At 40.6% G+C, this 12,271-nt stretch overlaps 1 protein-coding gene across 1 annotated transcript; it reads left to right on the top strand.

Annotated features, from left to right (window-relative positions):
- Window positions 1-8,089: 8,089 nt before the first annotated feature.
- Window positions 8,090-9,919, top strand: LOC138236455 (zinc finger C2HC domain-containing protein 1B-like). Its single transcript, XM_069186797.1, has 2 exons — window positions 8,090-9,158; window positions 9,562-9,919. The coding sequence occupies exons 1-2, from the start codon at window positions 8,592-8,594 to the stop codon at window positions 9,808-9,810; spliced, it is 816 nt and encodes a 271-aa protein (XP_069042898.1). The 5' UTR covers window positions 8,090-8,591; the 3' UTR covers window positions 9,811-9,919.
- Window positions 9,920-12,271: the final 2,352 nt, after the last annotated feature.

The raw sequence follows: 12,271 nt of genomic DNA, 5'->3' as shown, positions 1-12,271 counted from the left end.
AAACGTAATCATCTCAAAATATGGTTGAAGAAATTGAAGAAGGTTAAACATAATCCAAAACGTATAAGGTCAATTTAAGTACAACCAGAATTCTAGTGTTTATGCAATGCATCTGTGGGTTGATATGAAATACGGCCGTACTTAAACTAAACGAGGTTATCGAGAGCATATTCCGAGTACGGCTGTGGCCAGTTGTACTGTGAACTGCGAGGACCGTATCTTATCCTGAACGGGCTGTGCGAATACCGTCCTCTGCTGGCAGAAGGAATAGATTACAACGGCACTGTATTGGCGATTAGTCCTATTGCTAGAATATTGAAACAACAAGGAGTCCGCGGAGTCAAGCAATGCTGAATAAACAAGTACCTGAAATTCAATAGGATTTTGTGTATTGATTACAAATAGGTGTGGAATTCTCATGTACAGTGCTATTCATGGATTCCTTACACAAGCAGCCGTTGTTATGATACTTTCGTAATCTGAATATAAATCTGTTATCTACCTGAAACTGTAATTATTGAATATATTAATGTCTTTGAAATGCTTCATTAACTGGGCAGTTTCCATGTTTGGAAATGTTTTTATTTTGATTGCTGATTGCTAGATACTGTATGTTTAATAGGCATGCTGTTAATATTTTCTACAAGAGCCAAATAAGACAGTTATGCTGTAGTAAGTTCTATATAAGTTATATAACATAAGTTATATTTTGTTCTGAGGTCAATTTGAATCTCATACTAAATTACTGGTGTCCTTTTATCTGAGAAACACTACCTGATTGATCACCTGATGCCTAGAAATTAGCATGCACAGTAGCCCAGCGTTTAGCATTGCTAGCTCACAGTGCTGAGGCCCTGGGTACACTTCTGGACCTGGGGTGCTATCTGTATGGAGCTTGTATGTTCTCCCCATGTTTGCATGAGTTTGCTTTGGGTGCTCCGGCTTCCTCCCACACTTCAAAGAACTACTGGTAGGTTAATTGGCTTCTGGGATAATTGGTGAGTGTCTGTGTCTTCCCTGCATTGGACTACCATCCAGTCCCAGGTATCTCCTGCTTATTACTTTCTGAGGCTCTGGCTCCCCCGTGCCCCGCGACCCCCTGACCCCCTGACCCTGAATTGGATGAAGCGGTTAGAAAATGGGTGGTTTCTGTTATGCTCTGGTCATGCTCTGCCATAGCAACAACTTGTATAAAATGCAGATGCTAGGATTTAACTCAAAGAAGGAGCTCAGATCACTGTGTTGGCATCACTGTACAGGTGTCCGGTGTGTTTTAGAACATATGTTAAAATCTTATTTACTAACTTCTAGACTTTTTACCCCCCATATCAGTCTGCAGGTGCACAGTGGTCTGTGGACACCCTCCTTGCTCTGTCGTAAAACAGGAAATAAAAAGCAACTGGTTTTGACTTTAATGCACTGAGACTGTGGAACTCACAGAACTCTCTTGTCAGAAAGGCAGCTTCTAACAGCTTTTAAGTGAAGACTAAGAACACTTTTCTATTTTATTCAAATAGATTATATATATTTTGTTTAAATATATGTTATAAATGTTAAAATGACAGCTCGTATAAGCTTGTATTTTTACCTTTCGATCATTTTTATAATTGCTTTGAGTTGCTTTTACCACGATAAACAGTACAAAATATGAGGTGTTGAACTTGTCAAAAGTTTTAAAGCGCTTTATGACGTAAAGTGTGATGACAGTCCTTGGCGGTCTATGTAACAATTCTTCTTGAAGTAGGTCATCGGGCCAACAGTATAGAAACATTACAGCTCAAGTGCTTTTGTATCTGAACGCTTTTAGGTAAGTAATTTAGCAGCTGCGGTATTAATAATGATTTTAATGGCAAATTCAATTGCAGGTAAAAAAAAAATGGCGGATAACTTTCTTTCTAGCTTCGTGAAGCGGTCGCGCCACATTATACATATATACCATAATAAGAAACATAATATGTACAGTAGAATTTTTCACTTTAAGCTGGCATTATCCAGAACCGGGTCAGGGCCCGGACCCGGACCGTGCAGTGTGGTCCGTCGGCCTTCTTAAGATGTTTAGGAGATGGAGGCGCCCTTGGATTTGATTAGAAACTTGCATAATTTCTTAACTTGACCCCATTATCTTAAAAAAAAAACGGCCAGGCCAAGACCAAAGCATGAAGGCTGCGAGGATCGGGGGACTCTCATTTTTGGTCACAGCGTACAGTAGTAGATCAGTAACCTCTGTTTATCGTGATAACCTTTAATTATTTTCCAGTACTTTTTTAAATGATAAAACACATTGTCTCGCCAGTTTTGCTAAAGATACGGTTTTAGTGTTTACGCATAAATTTGTAAGCCGTAGGTTTAAATCTCGTGGTCTTATTTTCTGCATTTTCATCGTAAGGGAAGGCTCTCGTTTGCGATTTACGCGCTGAACATTGTAAGCAGAGGAGCCTTAAGGCACAGCCTCGCCTTAACACCATCGTTTGCATTGTCATTGTCATCCAGAAAAGCAGTCGTAAGAAAATGAATCTGTGGCGGCTCCGAACATTAAAAAAACTATATCTAGACTGCAAATACATCCCAATCTTACTATCAACACGTTTTAAGACCCCTCTCCTTTCCACCGGTATACAAGCTAAGAGAGAAATATTGGAAATCCCATCTGAAGTAGCCCTCGTCTCACCTTCGGAGCTGTGAGCGATGGGGATCATAATTAAAAGGGGTACAGTTACTTTGAAAATGTGTATGTGATACTTAAATTTAAATAAAATAAAAAGATAAATTATATAACACAGACTGCTATCTATGTCCATGTGTTTAAGACGTATGAATCGGTTTTAAAACAGGCACACCCCTTTACTTCTCACAAATCCAACTGGAGTCTCAGTCCGTCGTCGCGATGAATTAGGAGCTCAGATGTAGGCTAAGTGATTGCAATTTACTTATTTAAAAGAACCACTTCAAATCAAAAGGGAGCCATTTTGTAATGGTAGTTATCGTATTATACAGTATACGTAATTGTAGATATACAGTACATAAAGGGTATGAATAGGTGTGAGCTTTTACTGTATATTTAATATTTTATCTGACCCACTTGTAGAAACCGCCTACTCAGATTTAGTTAAGTGGTCTGCCACCATAAAGACAGAAAAATATAATGACACCCTGTTACATTAACTGTAAAATAAACGCTGTAACTGCGGCCATATGAAAATTTGGATAAAGATTATACAAACATCCTAAGGAGCTCTATGACATATGAGCGTCGTAATAATGGTTGGTGACCTGACGTAACAGTGCTCCCTGAATTACATGATCTGTATATACCCAAATACAGATATATCACTCAACACGGAGCTGTGTTAGTGAAATGATTGTTCTGATGTACGGCTGATGTCCAAACACTGAAAACATGATTGTGTATGCAATCGCACTCCCGAGCTCCATTGGGTATGGTTAAAATAACTTTTTATAGTTCATCACATTCAAAGTGTGTGTACTTGATGAAAGTGTAACACGCATTTGGAGGAGTTATTCAGGATTTTCTTTCATTCAACTATTTCAAGACCCATTATTTTCAGATGTTGTAGTATACGTGAATAATGAAAGGCCTTCATATTTCACAATGAAGGAATGACTTCGCAGGTGTGAAGAATAAAAGATTAATTCAGCTCACTTTGGGGAGTTTCACAATGGCCCTCCTTATAGAAATGTGGGTTTGATTAAAGGAGTGAAGAAAAAGCACTGAATAATATTTGCTTCTGTAAACGTAATCATCTCAAAATATGGTTGAAGAAATTGAAGAAGGTTAAACATAATCCAAAACGTATAAGGTCAATTTAAGTACAACCAGAATTCTAGTGTTTATGCAATGCATCTGTGGGTTGATATGAAATACGGCCGTACTTAAACTAAACGAGGTTATCGAGAGCATATTCCGAGTACGGCTGTGGCCAGTTGTACTGTGAACTGCGAGGACCGTATCTTATCCTGAACGGGCTGTGCGAATACCGTCCTCTGCTGGCAGAAGGAATAGATTACAACGGCACTGTATTGGCGATTAGTCCTATTGCTAGAATATTGAAACAACAAGGAGTCCGCGGAGTCAAGCAATGCTGAATAAACAAGTACCTGAAATTCAATAGGATTTTGTGTATTGATTACAAATAGGTGTGGAATTCTCATGTACAGTGCTATTCATGGATTCCTTACACAAGCAGCCGTTGTTATGATACTTTCGTAATCTGAATATAAATCTGTTATCTACCTGAAACTGTAATTATTGAATATATTAATGTCTTTGAAATGCTTCATTAACTGGGCAGTTTCCATGTTTGGAAATGTTTTTATTTTGATTGCTGATTGCTAGATACTGTATGTTTAATAGGCATGCTGTTAATATTTTCTACAAGAGCCAAATAAGACAGTTATGCTGTAGTAAGTTCTATATAAGTTATATAACATAAGTTATATTTTGTTCTGAGGTCAATTTGAATCTCATACTAAATTACTGGTGTCCTTTTATCTGAGAAACACTACCTGATTGATCACCTGATGCCTAGAAATTAGCATGCACAGTAGCCCAGCGTTTAGCATTGCTAGCTCACAGTGCTGAGGCCCTGGGTACACTTCTGGACCTGGGGTGCTATCTGTATGGAGCTTGTATGTTCTCCCCATGTTTGCATGAGTTTGCTTTGGGTGCTCCGGCTTCCTCCCACACTTCAAAGAACTACTGGTAGGTTAATTGGCTTCTGGGATAATTGGTGAGTGTCTGTGTCTTCCCTGCATTGGACTACCATCCAGTCCCAGGTATCTCCTGCTTATTACTTTCTGAGGCTCTGGCTCCCCCGTGCCCCGCGACCCCCTGACCCCCTGACCCTGAATTGGATGAAGCGGTTAGAAAATGGGTGGTTTCTGTTATGCTCTGGTCATGCTCTGCCATAGCAACAACTTGTATAAAATGCAGATGCTAGGATTTAACTCAAAGAAGGAGCTCAGATCACTGTGTTGGCATCACTGTACAGGTGTCCGGTGTGTTTTAGAACATATGTTAAAATCTTATTTACTAACTTCTAGACTTTTTACCCCCCATATCAGTCTGCAGGTGCACAGTGGTCTGTGGACACCCTCCTTGCTCTGTCGTAAAACAGGAAATAAAAAGCAACTGGTTTTGACTTTAATGCACTGAGACTGTGGAACTCACAGAACTCTCTTGTCAGAAAGGCAGCTTCTAACAGCTTTTAAGTGAAGACTAAGAACACTTTTCTATTTTATTCAAATAGATTATATATATTTTGTTTAAATATATGTTATAAATGTTAAAATGACAGCTCGTATAAGCTTGTATTTTTACCTTTCGATCATTTTTATAATTGCTTTGAGTTGCTTTTACCACGATAAACAGTACAAAATATGAGGTGTTGAACTTGTCAAAAGTTTTAAAGCGCTTTATGACGTAAAGTGTGATGACAGTCCTTGGCGGTCTATGTAACAATTCTTCTTGAAGTAGGTCATCGGGCCAACAGTATAGAAACATTACAGCTCAAGTGCTTTTGTATCTGAACGCTTTTAGGTAAGTAATTTAGCAGCTGCGGTATTAATAATGATTTTAATGGCAAATTCAATTGCAGGTAAAAAAAAAATGGCGGATAACTTTCTTTCTAGCTTCGTGAAGCGGTCGCGCCACATTATACATATATACCATAATAAGAAACATAATATGTACAGTAGAATTTTTCACTTTAAGCTGGCATTATCCAGAACCGGGTCAGGGCCCGGACCCGGACCGTGCAGTGTGGTCCGTCGGCCTTCTTAAGATGTTTAGGAGATGGAGGCGCCCTTGGATTTGATTAGAAACTTGCATAATTTCTTAACTTGACCCCATTATCTTAAAAAAAAAACGGCCAGGCCAAGACCAAAGCATGAAGGCTGCGAGGATCGGGGGACTCTCATTTTTGGTCACAGCGTACAGTAGTAGATCAGTAACCTCTGTTTATCGTGATAACCTTTAATTATTTTCCAGTACTTTTTTAAATGATAAAACACATTGTCTCGCCAGTTTTGCTAAAGATACGGTTTTAGTGTTTACGCATAAATTTGTAAGCCGTAGGTTTAAATCTCGTGGTCTTATTTTCTGCATTTTCATCGTAAGGGAAGGCGCTCGTTTGCGATTTACGCGCTGAACATTGTAAGCAGAGGAGCCTTAAGGCACAGCCTCGCCTTAACACCATCGTTTGCATTGTCATTGTCATCCAGAAAAGCAGTCGTAAGAAAATGAATCTGTGGCGGCTCCGAACATTAAAAAAACTATATCTAGACTGCAAATACATCCCAATCTTACTATCAACACGTTTTAAGAGCCCTCTCCTTTCCACCGGTATACAAGCTAAGAGAGAAATATTGGAAATCCCATCTGAAGTAGCCCTCGTCTCACCTTCGGAGCTGTGAGCGATGGGGATCATAATTAAAAGGGGTACAGTTACTTTGAAAATGTGTATGTGATACTTAAATTTAAATAAAATAAAAAGATAAATTATATAACACAGACTGCTATCTATGTCCATGTGTTTAAGACGTATGAATCGGTTTTAAAACAGGCACACCCCTTCTCACAAATCCGACTGGAGTCTCAGTCCGTCGTCGCGATGAATTAGGAGCTCAGATGTAGGCTAAGTGATTGCAATTTACTTATTTAAAAGAACCACTTCAAATCAAAAGGGAGACATTTTGTAATGGTAGTTATCGTATTATAGTATACGATAACTGTATACGTAGTATACGTAATTGTAGATATACAGTACATAAAGTGTATGAATAGGTGTGAGCTTTTACTGTATATTTAATATTTTATCTGACCCACTTGTAGAAACCGCTTACTCAGATTTATTTAAGTGGTCTGCCACCATAAAGACAGAAAAATATAATGACACCCTGTTACATTAACTGTAAAATAAACGCCGTAACTGCGGCCATATGAAAATTTGGATAAAGATTATACAAACATCCTAAGGAGCTCTATGACATATGAGCGTCGTAATAATGGTTGGTGACCTGACGTAACAGTGCTCCCTGAATTACGTGATCTGTATATACCCAAATACAGATATATCACATAGGGAGATGCAGTCAAACATTGCATTGCTATCGTCGTGGTGAACTATTTCTCCGCTGTTTAAAACTTGTTTGGTAAGTGTCATCAAATATGCTTGTCAATTTGTAGCGAAATCGATATACTGTATCATAATCCTTCAGCTATCTATAATGTAGTGAAACGGCTAATTAATATTGATAAATTCCCTTATTCACAGTGACTTTTGCTCAAACCCCTGTTGCATAATGGGTTAATTTTATATAAAAAAACATTTATATCATAGATATAATACAAGCTTTGAAATGAAATAGCACATTTCCAGGTTTCAGTTAAACATTTCTAAAAAAGCTCATGACTTTAAGCATTCTGAACATTGAGAATGTTATTTGGGAAACAAATGTTTATTATGATGTTTATGTTTAGGATCTGTCTCCTACTGAGTCAGCATGCAGCATTCAACACCATTAGGTTTAATATTAAAAAGTTGTGTATTTCCTGAATTGTTTTTTTTTTTTATTCTTTTCTATTAGACCATACTAGACTGTGCAGGATATCATTTATTTGCCATTTTTGCCTTTTCCAGATACCTGGGAAACAAAGCTCATATCTCATTTGCCAATGGAGCCCAGTCCTAAGCCTGGTGCTCTGTCCCCCTCCCCGAAGGACACAGACTCGAATCGACCCGCGCCCTTAAGGCAACAGGATCTGATCTCCACATACTGCCCGCCTCCCAAGATACAGCTTCTGAAGGACACCTTCCAAGAGAAACTGATGCAGGAAAAGGAGAAAAAAATGATCGCCATGTACAATCGGCGGCAGGAGGCAGCTCTACAGAAGATGAGAAAATCTTTCCAATATGTCAAATACGCTGCGGAGAAGAAGACGGGGAACAGCTATCGCTTCCAAACCCAACAGGGCCCCGAGAAGAACATTGTGGGGTATGATCGGTCTTACCCCCTGAAGCCTATGGGTAACAGGAAAGTCTCCGGCCCTGGTGAGGTTCCGGCTGTGGACCGCCCGGAAGCACAGAGTGATTCCTTGTTTGCCCCCACCCCGCCTCAGGATGGTCATGAGAGGCCCTGCGAGAGGCCGGGCAGGAGGGGCTCAAGAGTACGCAAACCTAAGGACAGGACTGTCCTCCCCATGGTGGCGACCCCTCCAGGGCAATGCCCTTCTCATGCCAATGGGAAGGAGCACTTTCAGTTGCAAGAGGAGCTACGAAAAGTGGCCGAGGCAGAGGCCGCGCTGAAGGAGGAGCATCGCCGGAGGGAGGCCAGCCTGCAGGATGAGATGCGCCGGAAGGAGGCCATGATGAAGGACGAGATTCGCCAGAAGGAGGCCATGATGCAGGCGAAGCTCTTCAGAGCTCAGGAGGAGCTGAGGATGGTTCCGAGAGAGATGGAAGACTCCAGAGAGGTGGCCGGAAGGGAAAATAGAGGCGAGGCAGAGCGAGCTTTGCCCCAGAGGACCATGGGCCAACCACCGCTCTAAGGCCGTGCCTCTTCTGACCTGCAGAATGGAGAAGCAAAAAGCCTTCACTCCAAGGAAAGCCCTTCCTATCAGAGGAGACAACCTTGATTATGGTTCTCCAATGGAAGACGGCGGATGCGCAGAATCGCACTTTCCCTCTGCGCTTTCCCATCAGGAGAGACGTCAAGTGAGCCCTTGCAGCCGTGGGCTAGAAGACGTCCCCTGTGGAAGGAGAAAGTATCTCAAGAAAGCAAGGCTCCCTGAAAGCGACGTGTCAGCGGCACAGGCCGCGCAGGCCCACTTCAGAAATAACACCACATGTCTGGATGAACAAACTCTGTCAGTGGAAAACAGATATTTGTCCCCTACAAGTCTGATCCGCCCTACCGCTGAGCATTTTCCATATGAGAATAGCCAGAGTGGAAACCCTCAGCTGGTGCCCTGTGAACTGTGTCACGGGAAGTTTGCTGTAGAGAGGCTGGAGAAACACAGCAAGATCTGCAAGAAGCTTCAGAATTCAAAGAGGAAGGTTTTTGACTCTTTCAAGCACAGGGCCAAGGGAACAGAACTGGAGACATACATCCATAAGAAGAAGGTTAAACCGCCAATCGTGGTAAGGGCTATCCTTAAACTCTTTCCAAGCTTCCCTTTTTTTCTCCTAGAGTCAGACTCAGCTTATAAATCAATGTAAACAATAAATAAGTGTTTTATGAAGTACTCTTCTGAAAAACTGCCGCAAAGGCACATTTGCCAGACAGAATAAATGTGTCTTAGTGACTTCTGAATTCTGTTGTAAAAATCTACATATCAAGCAAATAGCACTCACAGGAAACAAAACCATAACTACGTAAATTGTACTCTCTACCCAATGACCTGAAAGGTAGCCCCAGAAAGCTACGTTATTACTGTATTGATATTTTCTTGCCTTGTGAATGGTTTGCGACCAGACTGTGTACGCAGTGCTAGTCTGGACTTTTTCTGGAAGCTGTTTTATTGGTTTCATTTCCTGTTCCCAGCTGAGAAAGAACAACTGGAGGCAGAAGCACGAGGATTTCATTCGGAGCATCAAACAGGCCAGGGAGGTGCAGCAGGTGATCACGCAAGGAGGGAAAGTTGTGAACCTGCCCCAGCCCCCCGCGAATCCAAACCCCGACTACGTGCCCTGCCCTCACTGCGGCCGGCGCTTTGCCCCCAGGCCAGCACAGAGGCACATCCCCAAGTGTCAGCACATCAGGAGCCGCCCTCCTCCTCCTCCTCGCAGATGAAAACTGATGTGAAGAAGAGCAAAAGAGTCATGATCTTGGCTCACGACTCACGTCCTGCTTTTTCTTTTTAGAAACACATTTAGCACAGTTCATCCGTATGATGATGAAAAAAAAATGTTACCTTATTTTAATTAAATGATTTTTTTTGGTGGACTGGTGTTTGCGTAGCTGTGGTTATTTCAGTTTTTCTCTTATCATTCATACACCTTGACCTCCTAAAAATAATTTTTCAACCTGGAACGTACAATTAGCAGGCAATAGAACAGGTCACATTGGTCTTGGAACCATCAAAAAGCAGTATTCACACATTCTCGGCATCAATTTTCCTTAAAAACAACTGAAAAAGCAAGGTAAAGAGTGATTGATTTTTTTAATGAAAGTTATTTGATTTAATTTATTTAATTTTCATAATATTTGAAATATGTTGGGATTAATGTGACTCAATATTATCTGCAGCTCTTACACTCCAGGCACCTGATAAAGTGGAACGCAGTGTCTTTGCCTTACATGGCGCTCAGCTCTTCCTCAATCCCAGCAGAAGCACCAGCAGAAGCAGCAGCCTCCGGGTCCTGCCTCATGCACAGCTTAAAATGCAACACCAAGTAATACAACAAACAACAGGGAAAACCATTCACGATCAGACACATCCGTTGATTGCTGGCTCTCAGTAACGGACATTGCATCATTACATCACAAAATAGACTACATTTCAAGGTTAAAGAATTACCATGTTCTGCGATTCAGAACGAGGCAGCAAAACTTCCTGTAATCTGTTGTGGCCCTATGACATTGTAAAGGAGCAGGCTTGTGAATACATCTCGTTTAATCCAATGGAAATATAACTCTGAACTTTTTTACGTTTTTGCCAATAAATAATACTACATTGTTAACTCTGCATAAAGAACCTTGGAATGGAACGTTTTTTGCAGTGAAATGTTTGCTGCATAACCTATACCCTTTCTCTCCTACATCACATTGCATTAGTCATTACAGTGATTAGTGAGCAGGAAGGGCTGCATCACATCGCAATTTGTGTGGAACTTGAATGCGAATTTGTTACAACATGGCGTAACTTACAGTCCTTTCACAAAATTCATGATTTTGTGCTCAATTTTGAGTTTGTAAAGTTTTTCTATAATGTCAATGATTTTATTTTGTGACTGAAATTAAATACTTTTGTGTCTGCAAAATTGGGACTGTAGTTCCACCTTAACCTACTAGTACTGTATGTCTTTGGACTGTGGGAAGAAACTGGAGCACCTGGAAGAAATCCACACAAATGAAGGGAGAACATACAATTCCATCCAGACTGCACCCCAGGAATCGAACCCAGGACCCCAGCTCTGTGAACCACAGTGCCACCTCATTGCTATAGTCACTATAATTAATGTCAAAACTCATTTGCAAATGAGCAGCCTGGGATCCAAAAGGATCAAGACAAGGATCCAAACAAAGCACTATCCCAAAGCTTGGCTTTGTACCGTATATAATACAGGGCTTGATGCAGAAGGCAGATAATCTAAGTCCATGCAATAATTGCTAAGGGAAAGTGACTTTGTGTTCTTGGAGGGAAGTCACTCAACACGGAGCTGTGTTAGTGAAATGATTGTTCTGATGTACGGCTGATGTCCAAACACTGAAAACATGATTGTGTATGCAATCGCACTCCCGAGCTCCATTGGGTATGGTTAAAATAACTTTTTATAGTTCATCACATTCAAAGTGTGTGTACTTGATGAAAGTGTAACACGCATTTGGAGGAGTTATTCAGGATTTTCTTTCATTCAACTATTTCAAGACCCATTATTTTCAGATGTTGTAGTATACGTGAATAATGAAAGGCCTTCATATTACACAATGAAGGAATGACTTCGCAGGTGTGAAGAATAAAAGATTAATTCAGCTCACTTTGGGGAGTTTCACAATGGCCCTCCTTATAGAAATGTGGGTTTGATTAAAGGAGTGAAGAAAAAGCACTGAATAATATTTGCTTCTGTAAACGTAATCATCTCAAAATATGGTTGAAGAAATTGAAGAAGGTTAAACATAATCCAAAACGTATAAGGTCAATTTAAGTAGAACCAGAATTCTAGTGTTTATGCAATGCATCTGTGGGTTGATATGAAATATGGCCGTACTTAAACTAAACGAGGTTATCGAGAGCATATTCCGAATACGGCTTTGGCCAGTTGTACTGTGAACTGCGAGGACCGTATCTTATCCTGAACTGGCTGTGCGAATACCGTCCTCTGCTGGCAGAAGGAATAGATTACAACGGCACTGTATTGGCGATTAGTCCTATTGCTAGAATATTGAAACAACAAGGAGTCCGCGGAGTCAAGCAATGCTGAATAAACAAGTACCTGAAATTCAATAGGATTTTGTGTATTGATTACAAATAGGTGTGGAATTCTCATGTACAGTGGTATTCATGGATTCCTTACACAAGCAGCAGTTGTTA

The sequence above is a fragment of the Lepisosteus oculatus genome, unplaced genomic scaffold, assembly GCF_040954835.1.
Source record: "Lepisosteus oculatus isolate fLepOcu1 unplaced genomic scaffold, fLepOcu1.hap2 HAP2_SCAFFOLD_89, whole genome shotgun sequence".
Taxonomy (NCBI): domain Eukaryota; kingdom Metazoa; phylum Chordata; class Actinopteri; order Semionotiformes; family Lepisosteidae; genus Lepisosteus; species Lepisosteus oculatus.
This window is presented reverse-complemented; position numbering and strand designations above follow the sequence as displayed.